This window comes from Juglans regia, chromosome 2, assembly GCF_001411555.2.
Source record: "Juglans regia cultivar Chandler chromosome 2, Walnut 2.0, whole genome shotgun sequence".
NCBI classification, from domain to species: domain Eukaryota; kingdom Viridiplantae; phylum Streptophyta; class Magnoliopsida; order Fagales; family Juglandaceae; genus Juglans; species Juglans regia.
Window position 1 is genome coordinate 4,322,971 of NC_049902.1, and position 23,765 is coordinate 4,346,735.

A 23,765-nucleotide genomic window follows, 5' to 3' on the forward strand; every position below is an offset into this window, starting at 1 on the left:
CGAGATCTTTGAGGTTGGAAGGTTTTTCTTGGTACACGTGGATTGAGGATGTGTGGGTAATCAAGTGAAGTACAAGAACTGGTTGGGGATCAGGGAATCGTGTGCGGACTCTGCATGGACTTGCAGTGTTGAATTTAAAGGCGGTAAGTTGTCTTGGATGGGAAGTAAAGTCTGTTAGGTTGTTTGGAATCAAACCTCACTTTTAACTCATTTTAATTATCAATCTAACCGTTACAATTTTTTTAAATTTTTACATAAAATATAAATAATTATTTAATTTTTTTAAATCTCAAAATAATAATAATATTCTAATTATATTTTATTCTATTATTTATAAATCATCTTAACTCATCTCTAAATCTAAATCACCTAATGAATAATTCAAATATTATGTGAATAATAATAAAAAATAATAAATAAGTAGAAAATAATAATAAAATAATAGATAATAATGATATATTTTGAGAGTATATGAAGCATTCTTAATACCCAAACCTAACTAGTACATAAGATAAGATGAGATAATTTTGGATATAAATTAAATGATGAATAAAATATTATTTTTTAATATTATTATTATTTTAAAATTTAATAAAATTAAATTATTTATTATATTTGATATGAAATTAAAAAAAAATATAATAATAAAGTGAGATAGATAAAATTAATTGTATATGAAAACGAGGCCTTAATATTGGAGGAGGACTCAAGGACAGCGGGCGGTCAATATATTTGGAAAAAATATATGTGCCTGAAAGGTGCGTTCCATGTTTCTTCCCATTCCAAGCTTTGATCAAGCAATCTTCCACTCATGAGATCAAACAAAAGTAGCCAGCAAATTGTGTTGGCCCACATTATAGTTTTTAAATTGCTATATATATATATATATATATATAAACACATCCATCGTGAATATATATATATATATATATATTTGAGTTAGGTTAGAGCTACCACTCCTAGTTTGAAGCTACTGTTAATGGTTTTGATATTTTTATTTTTTTATATTTTTTTAATATATCTTTTTAACATATTTAAATATTTTTAAAAAAATAAAAAAAATTATAATATTATTAAAAAGTACTTATTTAATCATTAAATAAATAATAATAATAATAATAAAATAAAATAAAAATAGAAATCATTGATAAAAATAGTATTATATATATATTTATATATATAAACACACATCCGTCGTACCCAATTTTGGTTTGACTTGTCCTCGACCTCCTAAATCATATTAAAATGATTAGTTGTCGGAATGAATTACTCCTGAGCTTTTTACCTTTCACCTCTTGGCCAAAAACAAAAATATCGTAGAAAAATGTTATTCTTATCATTCATTTCTATCACTCTATTTTATTATTGTAATTTTTTTTAATTTATTTTTACTTAATAATTAAAAAAATATTTTTAATAATATTATAATATTTTTATTTTTTTAAAAAATATTAAAAAATACATATAAAAAGAATCAAAAAAAAATTTTTTTTTTTGCCTAACGGTAGCTCCAACGAGAGCTAGGAGCGGTGGACGTAGCAGCTCTCAACGTCATATTGGCCGAAAGCCGCCTCCGTAAAGTGTTTATTAAAATATATATGCATGATTATACCTAGTTTGAGTTTGATTTGTCCACTCCCCTAAATCATATTGAAATTATTTGTAGAATATATTATTTACTAAACTGTATTAGGATTGGTTTGGAAACTAGGCCTAGTTTGGATTGAGATATTTTTATTTGATCCCATCTTATCTCGATATTTAAATATTATAAATACGAATATTTTTAAATTCTAATATTTATTTTTTTATCTAATAATTACTTAATTATTATAATTTTTTTAAACTTTCAAACAAAATATAAAAAATAATTCAATATTTTTAAATTTTAAAATAAAAATTATATTAAAAAATTATATTATAATAATATTTTAACTCTATAATATTTTTATTCAATATTTTCTTTCTCATATCCCAGAACTCTATAAAATATTTTAATTCAAACCATTTCTAATTTACCTTATCTTAACTCAAATATCTCACTACTATTCATAAATCATCTCAACTCACTATCTAAATTAGGAAGAATGCTTCAAAATATTTGTAAATAATAGTAAGATTACTTTTGAATAGTAGTAAAATAATTTGAGATAAGATGTTGTATTGGGTCTTAAAAAATGAGAGAAAATAAGTTGAATAAAAATATTATAAAATTACAAAATTGTTTGAATATGATTTTTTAATATTATTTTTGTTTTAAAATCTGAAATAGATATATAATATTATTTTTTATGTTTTGTTCGAAAATTTGAAAAAATTATAATAATTAGTAATGATTAGATAAAAAAGTTAAAAATTTCAAATTGTAAATTATTTTGTACTTAAGTGATGTTTGGAAATGAAATATTTGAAAATACTTGAGGATAATTATTTATTTTTCCAAACAGGTCCTTAGTTTATGTATTATATATGTCTTTTATTTTAGGCTGCGTTTGTATGTTAAGCTGAACTCAGCTAAGTTGAGTTCTTTATGAATAGTAGTTAGTTGAATAGTTGAGAGAGTTATGTAGGGACCATCTAAATTGAGTTTAAAGTATGTTTAGATGTTAAGATGAATTTAGTACATTTTATGAAAAATTGAAAAATGTTATGAGTCTCACGTATAAAGATGTTTTAACTTGAAAAATATTGTAGGTCTCACGTGTAACAATGTTTTGAGTTGGAATGAGTTTATTAATTTGAGAATTTGATATTTAGATTTTAAACTCAACTTAAAGTTAAATTGAACTCAGCTGAGTTTGAAAACTAAACGCAACTTTAGAATGCTATTGTCTAGATACCCTGACATTTTAATGTTTTCTAAATTGCTACATATACATCCATCGTACTTAGTTTGGTTTGATTTGTCCCCTCCCTCCCTCCTAAATCATATTGAAATTATGGCCAAAGCTCATTTTTGAATGGTATTTTGTTTTAATGTATTGCTCTTTTTTTTCACTATTGTAATTGTTCAGAAATGATATCAATAGGCACAATTATGTAAGTACCGCATACTCTTTTGAAGAAACGTAAGTAGATATAATATTCATATTAAAAAATTAATTTTTTAATAGTAAATCTTATTTTTTTTAAAAGAAGTGGATGATGCTTGCACAATGTATGACTATATGTAATATTACTTGTAAGTGTTTTACCTAATTTGCATGTTGAGAAAATTATTTGGAAAGACTACTCAACTCCAGCTTCATTTTTCAAGAGTGAATTGTTGAAGAACATCTATACACAAAATCTATGAATTACTCTCCTCCTTGTCAACTAATTAGGCTATATCGTCAGCTGTTTTTTTTTTGGTCAATATTAAAAATACTTTGATTATTTTGATGTTTCAACTTTATTAGATCGTTGAGCTCATGTCAAGCCATGACGATGGCTGGATTGCTGACATACCCCCAACAATATTTAATTACTAAATCGGAAAGAAATGAAACATATGCATTGAACACATTGTACTTGGACAGGTTAATTAGAGAACAAGTCGTAATTTACTTGTTGGTATTTTTTTAATTATAGTATTATAATTTATAGTATTTTATTCAATATAAATACTTTAAGCTGTTTCAAAAAATATATATATATATATATAAATAGTTTAAAGATGCTCAAAGATATTGTCTGCTTATAGAACTGGACGTACGAGACAGCCTGGCAATTGGTATGCGGTCCACGACAAATGTACGATGTACTTCACGTTTTAAGTACATCGTGGGCACAGAGAAATGTTGACGGATAAATTTAAAAAAAAAAAAAAAAAAATCTAGAGTAACCGATATTTGGTCTCGATTTATTTATTTATTTTAATTTAAAAATTAAGAAAATACTTTTAATGATATTGTGAATTTTTTAAAAAAATATTTAAAAATATAAAAATATTATTCTTCTTGGGACCGGTCTCATGCTAAAAACAAAAAAGTCATGCTAGCGGGCTGTGGCGTTTACACTGCAATGCTGTTGGTTATAAATTTTTTGTTTTTTTTAATTTTTTAAAGTATTTTTTAATATTTTTAATTATTAAAAAATATATATATAATTTCATTAATAGTCACTTTCTTAATTATTAAATTAAAAAAAATTAAAATACATGAATAATAAGATTGAGCGATAAATTTGAAGGACTTCAATAGCATTTTTTAAAAAACAAGTAATATGTATATATATAATAATGTAACGTATGGTTTAATGTAATATGTTAGATTTATTTTATAATATTTTTTTAATAAATTATATTAAACTAAGTGAATATATAAATTTTTTTTGTATAAAATTTTTGTATCCAATTAAATATTTCACTTTAATATTTAATTCCCAATTGGGAAAAGTTTGGGGTGGGAGAGATTAGTCGGCAAAGAAAGTAACATATTTGGGCTCTCACGTGTTTAGTTGGATATATAGAAAATAATTTCTGTCAAAATCTTTTTCAGGATTGGTGTGTTTGGAATTAGGCATAAAATATTGGTCAAATCTAAAAGCATAGCTATAGTCAATAGAAAATCTCATGATGTCTTAAAAGGCGTGAGCCAATTTTCATACCTCTTCTCCCGCTTTATATTATTTACACCAACTTTGTTACGTACTCATCATTCTTACATACATATTAAATATCATATTTTTTATTTATTATTTTTAAATTAATTAAATTCTTCAACTCATCATTCATATATCACTATATATTTAATAAAATAAAAAATACAAGAAAAAAAAAATTTTGCGACTAATTTATTACAATCAAAAGATTATTTACAACTAATTTTAGTTACAAATAATCATTTTGTTAGAATTAATTGATCGCAAATAAGCAGTTTTTTTATAATAAAAATAAAAAAAAAAAGGTAAAAAAAAAATGTGATGTGTGATTTGTGAAAATAATGAGTAGAGTTTTTATATTCTCACACATCAACGACAGACCCATATCTTAAAAATATTTTTCAAAAATAAAATAAAATTATTTAACTCTAAATAAAATTTGAAAAAAATATTGACCCCTAAAAAACTTAAAAAAAAAAATAACTTGAGGTTTTGGGAGAAAAACGGCTGGGTCAAATTATTACATTGCAATATTAATTATCTCGTTATATTTCATTTTTTAGTAGTACTTTTCATGTTGATCGAGACTTCTTCGGACATCATCTTAATTGCCAATACACAAGCCATAAAAAAACCAATGAAATATAATTTATGTATGATTGAAATATCGTCTTTATATTTTTATTTGTAAAAGAAATTAATCGAGATTCCAATTCATGTGCATGCAGCTGGTTTGGATGCAGTAGTTTGTTATAAATATTTTTTAAAATAAATTAATAATTATATTTATTATTATTATTATTTTAAGATTTATTTTAGAAGTTATGAATTATTTTGATAAGAGAGAACGAGACTGGAAAATTAATAAGCTTTAGCATATTTTATATGTTTTGAGTAAGTGATGATTTCACACGATATCAGAATAGAGGTATTGAGTTGAATCTTAACTCTATACTACTTCATCACATTAATTAAATATTTCATATGTTAGATTTATTGATTAAAGAAGTAATTATTAATATATTGATATTTATTTTATATTTTTTAAAAAAATTTAAAAATCCTAATAAAAAATTTTACCTAAGAGCGGGATCAGCAGCCGCACTCAATTCCAAAAGAACACACATTGAATATAATTCCAACAACTACTCATTTTAATATGATTTAGGAGGCCGAGGACAGTCAAACTAAAATTAGGTACGATATATATATTATATATATATATATATATCTATATAATATCTATCAATTTAAAAAACATAACGTGGGCACACACTTTGCCGGCTACTTTTGTTTGATCTCATGTTTACAAGAAAATGTAAGATTGCTTGATCAAACTTTGGAATGGAAAGAAACATGGAACGTATCTTTTTTTTTCCTCGGCAAAAAAGATTTGGAGGGGGCGGCTAAAGATGGTTTTTCTACTAATATGTGACCATAGTTACACCCAACCCATTAGAGAGCCAGTCTAGAGGGATCTAGATGGAGAGAATCGCAAGTGCTCTTACAAGTCGAACTTAAGCCATAACTTAACCTCAGTCCCACGAGGGCATCATTAATGATCCATAAGCCAATAGGTCACTAATAATCCTGAACACTTTCCATTGCGAAATTCAACCCCAAGACCTAGCTCTCACTACCAAACTCATAGACCACTAGCCACTAGGTTGGAACGTACCTTTCATGTACCTATATATATATATTTTTCCAAATATATTACCCTTCCGTTGTCCTTGAGTCCTCCAATCAAATGTAGCCAGACTTATCATCAATTGCCCTTATTTTATTAATATTTATAAATTTTACATTTCATTTTATTTTATTTTAATATTATAATGTAGTAAAATTATAATTTGATAAATAAAAATATTAAAAAAAATTATTTATTTGTGATCAACTATTTTTTATAAAAATAATTATTTTTTATACAAATAGTTATTATCCAAAATAATATGCTTGTTTTTGGATGATCTCCCATAATTCCAATATGATTTAAGAGGAAGTGGACAGGTCAAACTGAAATTAGGTATGATGGATGCAGCAATATCTTAATAAACACTTGTGGAGGTGGCCATCCAATTTTAATGGTTCTTTTTTTCTTTCGGTCCAAAAGGTTAAAGTATGATTGACAAGTGAGAGTACTTTAAGTATTATTATTATTATTTTTTATTTTTTATCTACTTTTTATTATTATTTAATATTTTATTATTATTTATTTATTACTATTTATAAATATTCTCAATACTTATCACTGCTTAAACATACTCTCTAAACAATTGCAGTACTATCTCGTGAATAATTCCAAAACAATGTCACACAATTCCGACAACAATAATTTTTATATGATTTTGAGGGACGAGGACAAGTCAAACTAAAATTACTAACCATCGGATTTGTTAAAAAAAAAAAAAAAAAAGGTGGCCCCACCCAATTTACCGGCTACTTTCGTTTGATCTCTTGTTTCCAAGAAGGAAATGGAAGAGCGCTCGATCGATCAAAGCTTGGAACGTACATTTTTTTTTATACACGTATTTTTTCCAAATATATTGACTGCCTGTTGACCGTGAGCCCTCCTTCAATCAAATGAGACCAGACTTTACTTGCCATCCAAGACAACGGCCTTTAAATTCGACACTGCAAGTCCATGGAGGCTTCATACCAAATTACCAGTCAGTGTACTTCCCTCGATTCCCACACAATATTCTCAATAGACGTGTACCTAGAAAAAACCTTCTTACCTCAAAAAATCTCGAACATCCAACCCCTCCGGTCTTCAAAAAAAAAAAAATCCCACAATGTTGGCAACACCTATGACTCTGTTGTGGGCATCAGTGACCTCTTCCGTAACCACCATCCTGCTTCTGTGGCCAATCTTTGAACGATCTTGTCCTGATGGCCTTCGACGATACTTTTATAGATATACAAGCATAATCACCGGCTACTTCAATCCCTACATTGATATTTCGTTCTCTGATGTCTCGGAAGTTTGGTTCAAGCGTAGCGATGCCTATTTAACTGTTGAGACTTACCTCAGCGACAAAGCTCCCAAAAGCGCTAAACGACTCAAAGCTGAGCTGGGAAAAGATAGCAGCAAAGTGGTTTTGAGTCTGGATGTGAATCAGAGAGTGATGGATGAGTTTCGCGGTGTCAAGATTTGGTGGACGTCAAACAAAGATGTCAACACATCAAGATTCGCCGGTTATCCCGACGAGACCACGATGTCGTACATGCTCACGTTTCATAAGAGATACCGTGACCTAATCATTGAGTCATATTTGGAGCATGTTATGAAGGAAGGGAAGGAAATTGGTGTGAGGAATCGGCAGAGGAAACTCTACACGAATTGTCCTAATGAGAAGTTGCCATGGTACATGATGAAGCGAAGCCTGTGGAGTAGCATCTTTTTCGAGCATCCAGCTAGCTTTGAAAGAATCGGTTTGGATCCAGAGACGAAGCAGGAGATTGTTGACGACCTGTTGACTTTCAGCAAGAGTAAGAACTATTATGAAAAGATTGGGAAGCCATGGAAGAGGGGTTATCTTCTCTATGGCCCTCCTGGGACAGGGAAGTCAACGATGATTGCAGCAATGGCAAACCTGTTGGAATATGATGTCTATGATCTTGAGCTCACAGCAGTGAAGGATAACACGGAGCTGCGAAAGCTTATGATCGAGACTACTGCTAAGTCCATCATCGTGATCGAGGACATCGACTGCTCACTTGATCTTACCGGTCAAAGAAAGAAGAAAACAAAGAAATCTTCAGATGATGATGATGAGAACGGAATAATTCCCAAGAAAGATTCCAAGGAAGAGGAGAAAAGTAATAAGGTCACACTTTCTGGGCTGTTGAATGTTATCGATGGACTATGGTCAGCTTGTGGGGGAGAGAGGCTGATTATTTTTACTACAAATTATGTGGAGAAGCTGGATCCTGCACTCATAAGGAAAGGTAGAATGGACAAGCATATTGAGCTCTCTTACTGTAGTTTTGAGGCATTCAAGGTGCTTGCAAAGAATTACCTGGATCTTGATGAAAAGCATCCGATGTTTGACACAATAGAGAGGTTGATGGGGGAGGCGAAGATCATACCTGCTGAGGTTGCAGAGAACCTTATGCCAAAGTCGTCATCAGATGATGCAGATAAATGCCTATCGAAGTTGATACAGGCTCTTGAGCAAGCAAAGGAAGAAGCAGCAAAGAAGAAAGATGAAGAAGAGAAACTGAAAGAGGAAGAAGCGACAAAGAAGAAAAATGCAGGAGAATTGAAAGGACTAAATGTGAAAGAAGTAGCACAGAAGAAAGAAAATGATGAGGTGAAAGTGAAAGAGGAAGATCAAGCAGCAAAGTGGAAAGATGAAGATGTGAAAGAGGAAGAGGAAGATCAAGCAGCAAAGGGGAAAGATGAAGATGTGAAAGTGGAATAGAATGAACCAACCTATGGGCCGGAAGTGTTCGCCATGACCTACAAAAAAAAAAAAAAAAAGGTATTCTGGCTCCATATTTCCTATGTGTAGTGTGCATGTGGTGTTTATTATTTCTCGTCCAAAAAATGTGTGTATATGTATATAGTGTGATCATGTGTGATGAATTTATTATTTGATCTAATGTAAGTAATTAGTGGTTGTAATTAATTAGCTATATTGTAATATTAGAATTTAAAATTGTTTTCTTGTAAGTAATAATATTCCTATATATATTACAAACTGTACTAGTACTTGTTCTTCATTGCCCATGCAAGTACTTAAACGTACTCCTGTTCACTTTTATCAATACTCGAAATTTTCGCAATTAATTAATCGTCACTAATGATGATCTTCATGAGGATCATCTGTTGATCACGTATTTAGGATAGTACGTACCGCGTACAACATCATTAATAATGTTTATACATGGCGGCCAAGATCAATTATTGGGTAAGTAATTTAATTAATTTACGAATATGAGACAATACTGGAGGTAGGTGTTCAATATTAATTAGATTCAGTCCAAATATATATACTTGAAAATAAACCGTCCGACAAATATGAGACAATAATATTAATTGAAATAATCGAATTATCTTTTATATTGGCTAAAAAAATCAGTACTGACCATATAGCTGCGTGGCCTATCTACTTGAAAATAAAGGATGATCAGAAATTATTGTATGAAGAAAGAAGCGGGAGTGGAAGATCGCGGCAAAATTTCTTCGCAGCAAAATAATTAAGAGTTGATGTCAACTCAACTCATTTCATGATGTAATTATTTTATTTTTTTAAAATTTTTATATAAAATATAATAAATAATTTAACTTTTTCAAATATCAAAATAATAATAATAATTATAAATAATATTCTAATAATATTTAATTTAATTTTTAACTTTAATCTCAACTCATCTCATCTTAACTTACTATCCAAATTTCACCTAAATTACAAAAAGAAAGAGAAAGAGAAATACATTAGAAAGAGGGACAATCCCAACAATTAGGGGTGTAAATTGATTTCGGTTTGGTGATGGACTGAAATTTGGTTCATCATTTTTCCAGGATCGGGTTGGACCGAATGTAACATCCATCGGGATTGGACCGAATCGGTAGCTGTCAGTCAGGCCCAGTTTGGTCGGTCCTTTTGTAGACCCTAGGACTGGACCAAATTTCATCGGTTAATATATTTTGGGATCGAGATCAACCGGTCCAGAATTTGTTCCGGTCTGGTCGGTTGCCAATCTGAACCGAATTATTTGTGTGAGCCATCGATCGAGAGAAAATTATTCTTCTGAAAACACAAACTCATTCATCCAATCTACCCACACCGTCGCACGCCATATGACTTTCACACCGGTGCAGCCCCTTTAGACCAATGCACCGCCAAACCAAGAGATCCCTTCATATTGTTGGTCGCACGAACACCATCTAGAATCAGTGCACTGCTGCCCTCCAAACCGGAGCACACCATCGTCCTCCTTGTTCAGCGACGTCTTCATATGTACAATTTACATGGTTTTGAGATAACATTTTTGTATTTTATTGGCGAATTTCATATGTTTTTTTCCCTATTGTTTTGAGAAATTCTTCTGGGGATAATATTTTTTTGCCTCTAGTTTTGAGAAATTCTTATATATGGAGATTACAGGTAGACGCACATAGAGTAATTAAATTCTTAGCTTCCTTCTCTGTAGTGAATTTTTTCAGAAACTTATTGAAGCTGCCGAGATTTTATTGGTGCAAAATTCTTATGCTCAATGCATTAATTGGATTGAATCTATAATTTCAATCATTTGAGCTCCAATGCTTTTTTTTATAGAGTTACCTTTGACCAATACTCTTGAATTAAATTGATGAACCCAGCGTGAGATGATGCCAGGGCTCGCCATTTTTTTTCATTATCTGCCACTTCTTGTCCGCAATTTGCAAACCATAAAAAGCACTAGGCCAAGGGATAAGTTATTGTGGGAGGTTGACTATGAGTCCAAATGATTCGAGTTCCTTTTCTTAAGAAAGCCAACTTGATCAATAAGTTCATAAACCTTATCAACCCAAAAAGATAATTTCTAATCACATATTAATTTCAATATATGCACTAAGATCCTGGATTATAATAAGAATTATTCAAGAAAAAGAAAGCATCTTCAAATTTGGAGAGATCCCACTTGGTTAGAAATTAATGGGCATATCTTAATATTTTACTTTAGCTCTAAGGCTTTACCAAACTAGAGTGACTTCTATGTTGTAATATCATATAACTTTTGTGACTTCTATGTTTTGGCAGTGTTATTTTTATTGATTGATTTGAAATTATTTTATGTTGTAATGAAGGATCTTATGTTGAGTTCGTATAGGGAGAAAATTGAGATAATGATGAGTAGAAACTGTCCAGAAGTTGAAGATAAAAGCCTGCTCCAGGGTGGTTTAAATTGAATACAGATGGTAGTAGCCTAGGAAATCCAGGATCTTCAGGGGTGGGTGGTATTATTAGAAATGATCAAGGCCACTTGGTTCATGCTTTTAATTATTATATTGGTTTCGGTTCTAATAATAGAGCAGAGTTGTTAGCGCTGTTACAGGGTCTTAAAGCATGTGAAAATCTAGGGATTATTTTTGTGGAAATAGAAATAGATTATCAAGTGGTAATCTCTTGGTGGAATAGGCGAAGATGTGGTGTATGGTATTTGGAAGATTTTTGGGAGGATATGCTTGTTCGTTTGGATTCGATGGTTTGCGTAGTTAGGCACGTTTATAGGGAATGTAATAAAGTTGCTGACTGGTTCGAGCGAAGTGGGGCAGCTGGTCTTAATATGGAATGGAATTTTGTTGGAGATTTGCCTAGGATCCCTCGAGGTTTACTTCGATTGGATAAACTTGGTTTACCATCTTTGCGGTGTTGTTAGAGTTAAGAATCATCTGCTGTTTGGTTGTTGTGTTGGTTTGGTTAGCTTTTATTGTATATGCTTGTTGGGCTAATGGTTTTTTTTTGCAAGTGAGGATTTGTTGTTTTTTTTTTTTTCTCGCTAGAAAAAACTAGGTTTTTTTTTTTATACCTGGTTTCGGAATTTTATATTGTATCTCCAGGTATTGGTATGTAACCACGATTTTCTTCCGCCATAAGTGAGGGTTTATTAATAAAATCGAGACGGGATCACTCGTGGACAGGTGATTCTCAACTCTTTATCAAAAAAAAAAAAAAAAACATCGAGGCTGAAATTGTGGAAGAACAAAGTGATGTGAATGTGAAAGATAGAGTGAATGTAGGAGATGAAGTGGATGTGAGGGATAGAGTGAATGTGGAAGCCCAAGTAGATTGATTGAATGTGGAAGATGGAATGAATGTGGGAGATTGAGATATAGTCAATGCGATTTCTAATTCCAGAAGTGGTCTTTTTGAGCCATTCGTTGGGAAGGAATTTGATCAGGTAGAAGATGCTCAAACATTTTATAAGGTGTATGCAAGATGAAGAGGTTTTGTAATAAGGATCAACCATACTCGATTATCAAAAAAGGATAGAAAACTAATTGGAGTAGAGTATAGTTTCACAGCTACACGCGTAATCCCATCCTCCAATCCGGCCCAAGGCCCAATTTTCAACAATTCCAACACAATCAATATTTACAACAAAGATAACAGTTTACAAAATATAAATACAACAATTTATTTATAAAACTGGGAAATTACATACAATATTAATAAATATAAAAAATTACATTCACACGAAGATTTGAAATAATCTAAAAGATCAAGCTAAAGGAACAATTGTACAAAGCAGCGGCACAACCACGGCACACGGCAAAAACCGTGCCCAACAGCCCTCACAACTCACGGTTTGGGTTGAAATACAAGCTCAACGATACACAGTTGCCCACGGGGATAGACAAATAGCCAAGGTAAAATAGTACACCACCATTCGGACTCACCAACAAATCACCACACAAACACAAATCGACTAAAACAAGGAAGGAAAATAAATCTCGGATCCTCCAAAATTTGGTGATGCTGTGGCCTATTAATAGGCCAAAGTGGCGGTGGATGGTGTTGTGCGTGGCGCACAGGTAGACGAAGGGGAAAGTCGGCAGCTCAAGCCGTGGAGGAGAAATGACTATGGCGTGGACAAGTGGCACGGCAGCTAGACAACAGCACTTCGAAGGGCAATTCCGCACGACACGAAGAAACCCATGCAAGCTGGAGGTGGAGAGTGATGGCCGTGGGGAGTGGGACGCACGACAGCAACCTTTTCGGAGCCTCCACTAATCGACACCGAGTGAACATGCAAGAAGGAGGTGGAAGAATGGGGTGGAAGTGGAGGATGACTTTCGGTATTTGCAGAAGAAAAGAAGAAGAAGAAGAAGGAAGAAGAAGAAAGGAGTGGGGCGTGCGGCGCAAGGGGAAATAATATGAAACCCTAATGGTTTCTCTCCCAAAACGGCGCCGTTTCAGATAAGTGGGGGGTTTGGGTTCAAAGCGCACGGGCTGGGCTCATCAGACTGGGCTTCGGGCGCACGGGTTGGGTTATCAAACTGGGTTGGATTCGGCTAAACGGGCTGGGCTGGATGCTGGGCTTCTCCTCACACACAACACAATCAAATAAAACACACACACACAGCCCACTAAAACAAAACACTACAAAAATATCAACAATAATATAAATAAAAATAGCAAGAAAATAAAAACTCAATTTAAAACAGACCAAAATAATTAACAATAAATAATTAAAATAATACAACAATTAAAATAACACAAATAAAAATAATAAAAATAAAAACTCAACATACCAAAATAAATAATAAAATAACACACTTAAATAATAAAATACCAAGAGTATAAACAACATAACACATTAAAATAACACAACAACTAGCAAAAATTGAGATCTCACAAAGAATATTTCGCAATTAATTAATCATCACTAATTAATGATCTTCAGGATCATCTCATCTTCACGTACGTATTTAGGTAAGTACGTACAACATTAATATTCACTTCTGCTAGTATAGTCGCCGAATGTAAACGGTTGAGTAAACGGTTGACGTCAGCTGATATTTAAATAAATAAAAAAAAAAGAACGAAATTCTTTTTGGATTTCCTATTTGGTGCTCGACCTCAATCTCCTCTTCGGCTAGTGTTTTTCCTTCTTTTACGACCCATTTCCTCTAATCACAATCGCACCCTAGTCCCACTCCATCCCATCAATTTCATTGTGGTCAAATTTTGATTCGAATTGATCTTAAGTAGTTAAACCCCTATAGTCTCTACAAATCTCTACAGCAAAATCGATACTCTTATTCTCTTTTGTAAAGAAACAAATTTTCCTTTAAGCCCTTCAAGGATTTCCACTGGCACGTGGGGCAATATTGCCAAACGAGCTATTTCAAAGTCTCAGAGTTTTGTCCTCAATTCCCACTACCTCAGACTGGTTCATAGTTTTCTGGGTCGTACCTAGGACCTGATCTTCCCTGTAGAATTCAGATTTAGGCCCTCAGAGTTTAATGCTTGCTGGGATAATGGGTTTCCGGAAATGGGTTATCATCGACATGATTAGTTTTTTTCACATGAGGACTTTATATGGAGGCCAAGTTTTGGAATTAGTGGGTTTTGTCTCAGAGGCTATGCGAGTTCTAAGGAGGAGGCAGGTGAAGATTGAGACAGAGGCGTGGGAACGAGTGCAAAGGAGTATAAGGAGCTTTTGATGGACATGTGCGCGAAGAAGTTGGCCTCGAATTTGCCATATATGAAGTCGTCGTTTCTTAGTTGGTTTGAGCCTTTACGGGACACCATTGAAAAGGAGCAGCAGTTGTGCCGGAAGGGAGTAGCAGTTGTCCCGACGAGTTGAGGAAGGGAGCTTCGTGCAGAGGGAAACACAGAGAGGGAGAATGGGGAGGGAAACTGAAAAATGTGAGACTGAAAATGTGAGCTAAATGATAAGGGGAGAAGAAACGGGTTTCGGATTTCAAGTTTTGAACCGAACAAAACAAATCATTTTGTTTGATGCCATGTCACCCGTTTGCATGCCGCTTGCACAAACCGCTTGCAACAAGCGTTTTTCTATTGTTTATACATGGCCAAGATCATGTAGGCAACATTAATGGGTACGTAATTTTACGTATACCGGCCTAATGAAGATGAGACATGAATATTGTACATGTTCAAATATATTAAGACTTAGGAAACGGAACCATTTCATACATGTAAATAACGGAAGGAAATAGTCAGGTTGCGGAGATAAAAAAATTGACTTGCATGATTCGAAAGGTGGAAGACAAATTTCAGGAAGTTAAAAGAAGATAGCAAACAGTACAAATTAAAGGAGAGGGAAGCTACTCTTATACGGGGTAGTCAGCAGCTTAAGCGGTAGAAAAGATAAAAAAAAAAAAAAAAAGATCAGATTCTGATAAATATAGAAATATAAAAATAAAGATAATTCCTATAGAAATAACCAGGCGGTGGAAATGGTGAAGAAATGTAAAAAAAAAAATAGAATCTGATAAGAGAGACGGTGGGGGCAGTAGGAAACAGATGTGAAACAATCTAGAATTTGACAAAAAGCCAAAAAAGAAAATAATCCAGAAGCCAACGGAAAACGGTAGAAAGAAAAATCTAAAATCTGATAAAAATGAGAGCATATAAATTTGAAAACAACAAATGTAAAGACAAAAGGATAAATTCATAAATGAAAATGTTAGAATTTAATAAGAGAAAAGATCGAGGCGGCGGGAAACGGATAGAAGGAAATGTATAAGAATCTGATAAAATGAAAAGAAGTTAAATCCAGAAGGCAGTTTGAAAATGGGAGCACAAAAATTTTGAATCTGAAAATGGCAACAGCGACAGAAATGGCACAAATACCAATTGAAGGACAGAAATATAGAAAAAAAAAAAAGCATCAATCACACCAAAACAATAAGAAGATGTTTGGATTCAGAGATGAGTTGAGATGGTTTGTGAATAGTAAAATAAAAATTAAATTATTTATTATATTTTGTGTGGAAATTTAGGAAAGTTGTTTTGGGATTTAAAAAAGTTGAATTGTTTATTATATTTTGTGTAGAAATTTGAAAAAATTGTAATGATGAGATGAGATGAATTGAGATGAGTTGAGGTGGGTTGAAGTGAGTTTTGAATCCAAACCTCTCCTATAAAATTATTCGAAAAATTACATCATGGTGATGAGCTTCCATGGTGATGAGCTTCCTAATTTAATCAAACCGACATTAATTAGGTACGTATGATCGATCGATGTATACATATAATATCGCAATATTTAATTAAAAAACATGCCGTGGCCTGCCCCGGCCAACTTGCAATCCGACATTTCTTTGATCTCATGTTTTCATGGAATTATATAGTGGAATATCTATATATATAAATATTTATATATACATATATAGCTTGATGAGATCAGGAAAAAGAAGGAAAGCCATATCCAGAAAATGCAGATCGGGATGGAGAGCAATTTCAAAAGCACCGAGATGTTTGTGTGAAAAAGTGAGGAATAAAAAAGGTGAGAAGAGGAAGCAAAATTTTAAGGATGAAAAGTTACAGTCGGTGAGAGGAAAGGATAAACTTCCAAAAATGTAAGAAGGCCAAACGGTTAGTCGGCAGAGCAAAAACACGAAGAAAAGAGAATGAAATAGGTTAAAAAGATAGGGTTAAAAATGGAAAAATAAAAAGGACAAAACAGAGTTGATGAGAAAAGCATGGACAACTTTAGAAATAAAATGAAACGGGATACTCAAACCAGTGGCGGAATGAGCAATTTTTAATTTTTTTTTAATTTTTTTTTTTTGGGAGTGGGGGTGTTTTGTTTTGTGGCATATTGAAACTTCAAAAATCATAAAAATATAACTACATATAAAAAATTAGATCTCGATAATTTACAATATACACGAAGAAAAAAATTCTAAAAATACGACGTCTTAATATATGTTCTAGATTTTCATGATAATGTTTCATGAAATAATATTCATCCATTATTATTTATGTAATGAAATATTTAGAATTTATTTACTTCTTAGAAACTATCAAGTGATATTTTAGAATGTCAACTTTCATTCTAATATCTAAGCTAGTTTATTAAATTTTATGTAAACTTTAGATATTTTCTTGTCACATTAAGTATATAATACTATAATAGAAACCTTAAATAAGTTTTTATTGCTCAATGAAGTCTAGAGGATAAAACCTCTCAACTATTTTTCATATAGATCACTAACCTTAAATGATTTTTCTTGTATTTTTACTTTGGACTCCATATTAAGAAGTCTAATATTGTATAACAAAAAACTTTGGGATCCATATTAATAAGTTTGGAATTTTATAAAATTTTGTAGAACATATGGGGATTATAAATTTTTGAGAAAATCTATTCATAACCGGCTAGGGGAACCGTGGGGCATCTGCATCCCACGTGGCAAAACTGCAAAACGGCACTGTTTTCTTTCTTTTTTTTTTTACCAAAATCACAAATTCGTTTCCCCCATTTCAGACTTGAGAAAAGCATTCCCTTCGTCTTCCCCACAGGCATGGTTCCCCCATTTCTTCTAGTCACTCCATAGCTCTTCATTCTCCAAAACCCACAACAGCTCATACCCTTAAAATAGAGAAGAGCAAGGTGGTGTCATTGGGCTGGAAGATCCAGCTTATAAGGGAAGCATGCGTGGATCCTGCTCAAACCAAAACAGAGCATGTCTAGCCTAAAATCATGTCAAATATTCTGTCATTTAATTTTATATTTTGGAGCTGTCACTAAGTTTGAATTCTATAGTTGTACAATGTAACAGTAGCATAGATTTAGCCTTACCGTTTATATGCTTCCTAAATTACCTTCCCAATCATTCTGTATATAACTTAGAATTCCTATCAATAAAGGGTGTGGGAAATTCTTCATTGAAATTACGGGAATAGTTATTTCTTTACATGGTATTAGAAGAGCTGATCTCTAACGAGCCACTGATCCACGGATGCCCTTATATAGCTTGCCTCCTTGGCGAGCTCGAGGAGGACCTCGTTGATGTCGGTGCGAGGGGAGAGGTGGTAGTCGCCGTGCTTTCGCAAGCCGTTAAAGATGTTGGTGTTAATGGCCCTCCTCTGCCTCTCCCTCATCTTCGTCTTCTCCATCTTACTATCAGTCATTCCCATTGCACCCAGTTTCCAACAGATCTCTTCATGATCCCAGCATGGTCCTTTCTTGCGATGGGGGGAAGGGGAGACGGAGTGAATGACTGGAGGAGAAGGAACCGTCGAAAATGGGTAGCGTTTACTGGTGGCAAGGGGCAGGGACGACTGCTATAGAAAAAAGGCGATTTCTGAGATTGAGAATAAGGGATGAGGATGAGGTATCGTAGCTTTGATGTTTGTGAAAATATGACACATGAAATGGTTCTGGAAAAATCCATTACCCATCTCGTTCGCAACAAATAAAAGTCGAGTTTTGGGGGAAACTATTGATGGGATTGCGAAATATCGTGGTAGGTATGGGATGGCTTGTCGAGTTATGATGGTGGCTGGAATCAAACTCAGTTGGCCGATGCTGCCCAAGCGAAGAATAGGCATTCAAATGGATAAGGGCACTGGCCTGTGAAGAAAGAACCTGTTATCACCCTGCCATATCGAGTTGATCTTGTCCGAAAAGGAAGAACCTGGGAAGAAAGAGCCTGAGACCCAGTTGACAACTAGCAAGTCTAAGAAGTCTGAAGCTCTACGCAATGGTGCTTCATCTTGAGTGGTAGTTTTAGAACTGGCAATTGAACTGGCAATATTAGAACCTGTTATGTAGTTGATTTGGGTCACATTTGCCTTATTTCAAATTATGGTTAGTTCAATCTTCAGTGATATTTTTGTTGGATATTTTTGGTTGAAAAGACTATTAATTCAAGAGTTTTATATACAAGACCTCTCTCTGCTTCTTTTCTCCTACTCACGCCGACAACCACTCTCTCTGCTTTTTCTCCTACACGAAGACAAAGATCTGTCTTATCTCTTCATCTTGTGTTATTTCTTCTATTTGTTATTTTGTGTTTTTGAAATGAGTTGAGGATAACTACAGTGGACTCGATGTTTTTAACTACAGGAAGAACCAATTTTTTTTTTTTTCACAACATGTTATATCAGCTGATGTGGCAAGTCAATTCCCCTATGATTTCTTATTTCGGTTGTACATAGAAGAATTGTAAATTTTTTTGGGGGCATTTTCTATATTTATAAAACTATGATTAAAAATTAGGGTATATTTTGATTTTTTAAAGAATTTTGGAGAGCAATAGCCCTCCGTTAGATACACGTAAGTCTGCCACTGACTCAAATATAGGGATAAAACAAAAACAAAAAGGAAGACCAAAATAATATTTCTTTTAACATTGACGAATATAGAATATATATATATATATATATGAGAAATGATAGTTGCAGTCGTGAATACGCAAGCGCCTCGCAATCACTTTGAAAAAAGTGAATAAATACGAGACTCACCTAAAAAAAAATTAATTTTTTTAGTAGTAGACCACACACTCTTTGTCAAACGACTACATAGTACTTGTGCACAACAACATTACTCTCTATATATATAATGTTTCCAAATGTATTGACCTCCCCTTGACCTAGCTAGCTAGCTAGAGCCTTCCTCCAATCAAGTGCAATCAGACCATCTTATCCAAGACTATTGCTTTTAAATTCTACACCGCACGTCCATGGAGTCCCCCCGCATCTCTTGTATTTGATCACGACTACCCGAACCCTCGATACAAGTGTACCAAGAAAAGTCTTCAAAGAAAGACGAAAAAACACGGATCCTTTTAACATTGACGCTTTTAATGTTTCCAACTGTAAAGACCGCCCCTTGACCTAGCTAGAGCCCTCCTCCAATCAAATGCAACCAGATCTTACTTGTTATCCGAGACTATTGCGTTTAAATTCTACGCCGCACGTCCATGGAGTGTTCATCCCCCAAATAAGCTCTTGTACTTGATCACTACTACCCGAACCCTCAATACAAGTGTACCAAGAAAAGTCTTCAAAACCTTAAACATCTCGAGAGACCCAAAATGTTGCCGGCGACCATGGCCGAGATGTGGGCATCTGTGGGCTCCACCATAGCCAGCATCATGTTTATATGGACGATTGTGCAACGATATTGTCCCCATGAGCTTCGCCGCTTCTTTGATAAATATACATACATAATCACCGGCTACTTCAATCCATACATTCATATTTCTTTCCCAGAGGCCTCAGAAGAATGGTTCAAGCATAGCGAAGCCTATACAACTGTCGAGGCATACCTCAGCGCCAAATCTTCCAAGACAGCTAAACGACTTAAAGCTGTGTTGGGGAAAGATAGCAGCAAGTTGCTGTTGAGTATGGATGTGCATCAGAGAGTGGAGGATGAGTTTCGTGGTGTTAAAATTTGGTGGGCGTCAAACAAAATTGTTAAACAAGTAGGGCAATCGTTCCAGTAGGAGAAGTTGTCGTACATGCTCACGTTTCATAAGAAGTACCGTGACCTAATCACTGAGTCATATCTGGAGCATGTTATGAAGGAAGGGAAGCAAATTGGTGTGAGGAATCGGCAGAGGAAGCTCTACACCAATTGTCCTACTGAACAGTGGCCAATTTACAAGTGAAGCTTGTGGAGTAGCATCGTTTTTGAGCACCCAGCTAGCTTTGAAACAATGGGTATGGATCCGGAGAAGAAGCAGGAGATTGTTGACGATCTGTTAACTTTCAGCAATAGTAAGAACTTTTATGCAAAGATTGGGAAGCCATGGAAGAGAGGTTATCTTCTCTATGGCCCTCCCGGGACAGGAAAGTCAACGATGATTGCAGCAATGGCAAACCTGTTGGACTATGACGTCTATGATCTTGAGCTCACAGCAGTGAATGATAACACGGAGCTGAGGAAGCTTTTGATCGAGACTACCACTAAGTCTATCATCGTGATCGAGGATATTGATTGCTCACTTGATCTTACAGGTCAAAGAAAGAAGAAAACAAAGAAGTCTTCAGAGGATGATGATGAGAACGAAAGTCCCAAGAAAGATGTCGAGGAAGAGAAGAAGAGCAACAAAGTCACACTTTCAGGGCTGTTAAATTTCGTCGATGGACTGTGGTCTGCTTGTGGGGGAGAGAGGTTGATTGTTTTTACTACAAATTATGTGGAGAAGCTGGATCCTGCACTCATAAGGAAAGGTAGAATGGACAAGCATATTGAGCTCTCTTACTACAGTTTTGAGGCATTCAAGGGGCTTGCAAAGAATTACCTGGATCTTGAAAAGCATCCTAGGTTTGACACAATACAGAGGTTGATGGAGGAGACAAAGATCACACCTGCTGATGTTGCAGAGAACCTTATGCCAAAGTCCTCATTAGATGATGCAGACAAATGCCTATCGAAGTTGATACGAGCTCTTGAGCAAGCAAAGGAAGAAGCACAAAAGAAGAAAGCTGAAGAAGAGAAACTGAAAGAGGAAACTGAAGCGGCAAAGAAGAAAGATGAAGTGGTGAAAGTGAAAGAGGAAGAAGTAGCAAAGAAGAAAGATGAAGATCAGGTGAAAGTTAAAGAGGAAGAAGCAGCAAAGAAGAAAGATGAATAGGTGAAAGTGAAATTAGAGAATATTGAACCAAGCTTGCAAAATGTTTCGGAATTAATTTATGGCAGAATAAATGTTTTGTTTAGTACTAGGTCCTATGGTTTTTAATATTTCTCTTCCAGTTGGGTCCAGCAGTACTTGAAAAAGAAAACCAAAAAAGTGCAGTACTGTTTTGTGATGAATGCATGCAGCATGTGTTACATTGAAATGTGAGTTAGTCGTTCTAAGCTATATTATATGTTATATTAGTAAAACATTAATATTGCTGCTAGATATGTGAAATATCACACTTTATAAGAATGATTGATCTAGACAATTTCAGCATCTCTCTCTATATATATGAATTGATTGATCATCACTTTATAAGAATATATAGATTGAACAAATGTGAATACTAGTTTTTTAATTTAATTAACAAAGCAATATATATATATATAATTAATTTTCTATCACAACCTATATATGTGTGTAGTTATGAGAAGGTGACTAATATTATATCATGAAACTCAATGTGAAGTAATATATATTTTTATTAAATTTATAGCTAATTTATTATCTATATAATTTTTAAGCATACACTTTTTATTCTATTGAGACAGCTCATCATTTTATTTATTTACTTAATTATCTCAACCCTCCACATACCATATGACCTTAATTGTATCGTATTATCTTTATAATCATAATAAACCCACTCGATTTTTTAACATTAAGATTAAAAAATTGAAGGAAAATAGCTTCCTATCATGGGTTTATGATTAACAATTCAACAAATTAGAAGAGAAAAAGATTTTCATTTTTGAGAAAATCTTCAAACAGGATGCGGTGTTAAACTCAATTTTACACCCTTTAATAAAAGTGGACACGCTATCTTTCTATGGTAACTACTGTAAAACTACTCTTATGTAATTGTATCAAACTCTCAAGATTTTCTCTCTGTTCCCTACTCAGTCTCTCTCTCTCTCTCTCTCTCCTCACTTGGGTATCTTTTATTTTTCTTCGTTTTCCCACTGATCTATAGGGAGACTTGTAGGATGTTATGGCGCTCAATGTAATATCAGTGTAAGATTTCTGTTGCCCAGAACTACACTTCCCCAAACTTCTTCCTTCCCGATCTGAGCCCCTAACATAGGATCTTGTTGGTTTGATCAAATACTGACGCTAGTGCTTCACATGACAGGATCTTTTTTCTTTTTGCATCTAATTTTCAAGAAGGGCCGATTTTTTGGATTAATTTGTATGCGTCTCTGATCTATCAATGGCATTTAGAATATTTTTTTGTTGTATTTTAGAGTAATTCTATATACAATCGTGAAGTACGAAAATACCGCGTAATCGTTTTGAAAAAAAGTTAAATCTACTATTAAAATATTAATTTTTTTTATTTAGGTCTCATGTTTTATTCAATTTATTCAAAGTGATTACGCGGCGGTTGTATAATTCACGATTGTAAATATCTTTTCTCTTTACTTTATTATCATTTTTTAGAGCTTGATTTTGTCGATTTAGCTGAATATTTTTCCTTTAGATCAAAGTAATTATCAGCTCTTGTATTGGTTTAGATGACCTAAACTTTGGGTTCCTCGAAAAGTTGATGTTTAATTTGTATTTTTTAACACGGTACTTTTCCATTGGATCAAGCTTAATCGGTAGCTACCTTGGTTTTTACTAGAATTTCAAGTGTTTTTGCTTATTTTTTGGGTGGGTCGTCCTTGTGTTTTGCCAATATTGTTTAATGAGCTTATAGCATTCTTATCCGGTTCTCAATAATATTTCTTAAAATTTGGCTAAAAATTACACTTCTTATAATTCTCTATTAAATTTTACTCATCTTTTCAAAATCTCCTATATTCTATTTCTTATTCTTTCTTTATTATTTTTTTCTCTTACTTTCCTTTATATTCTTTCTTTATATTCTATTAAAATATAAGTTTAGAATAAAAAAATAAAGAAAATGATTTAGGTTGCGTTTAGATGTTGAGTTGAGTTGAGATGATAAAATATTGTTAGAATATTATTTTTTAATATTATTATTATTATTTTAAGATTTGAAAAAATTGAATTGTTTATTATATTTTGTATTGAGATTTGAAAAAATTATAATGATGAGTTGAGAGATGTTTAATAACCA

At 33.2% G+C, this 23,765-nt stretch overlaps 1 protein-coding gene, 1 long non-coding RNA gene and 1 pseudogene across 2 annotated transcripts; 2 read left to right on the forward strand and 1 right to left on the reverse strand.

The window, feature by feature from the left end:
• Positions 1 to 15: 15 nt before the first annotated feature.
• Positions 16 to 18,923, reverse strand: LOC108999260. The gene is made up of 3 exons (XR_001997466.2): positions 18,818 to 18,923; positions 3,607 to 3,612; positions 16 to 27 (listed from the first exon to the last, which is right to left on the reverse strand). It is a non-coding gene; the product is annotated as an uncharacterized LOC108999260 (long non-coding RNA).
• LOC108999257 (AAA-ATPase At3g28580-like) lies at positions 7,259 to 9,063 on the forward strand. Its single transcript, XM_018976123.1, has one exon. The coding sequence runs from the start codon at positions 7,377 to 7,379 to the stop codon at positions 9,006 to 9,008; it is 1,632 nt and encodes a 543-aa protein (XP_018831668.1). The 5' UTR covers positions 7,259 to 7,376; the 3' UTR covers positions 9,009 to 9,063.
• A 1,169-nt stretch (positions 18,924 to 20,092) lies between the features above and the next one.
• Positions 20,093 to 21,691, forward strand: LOC108999156 (annotated as a pseudogene).
• Positions 21,692 to 23,765: the final 2,074 nt, after the last annotated feature.

Bases quoted from the DNA above. Each gene is read 5' to 3' on its own strand.
- LOC108999257 (XM_018976123.1), top strand. From the start codon at position 7,377: ATGTTGGCAACACCTATGACTCTGTTGTGGGCATCAGTGACCTCTTCC.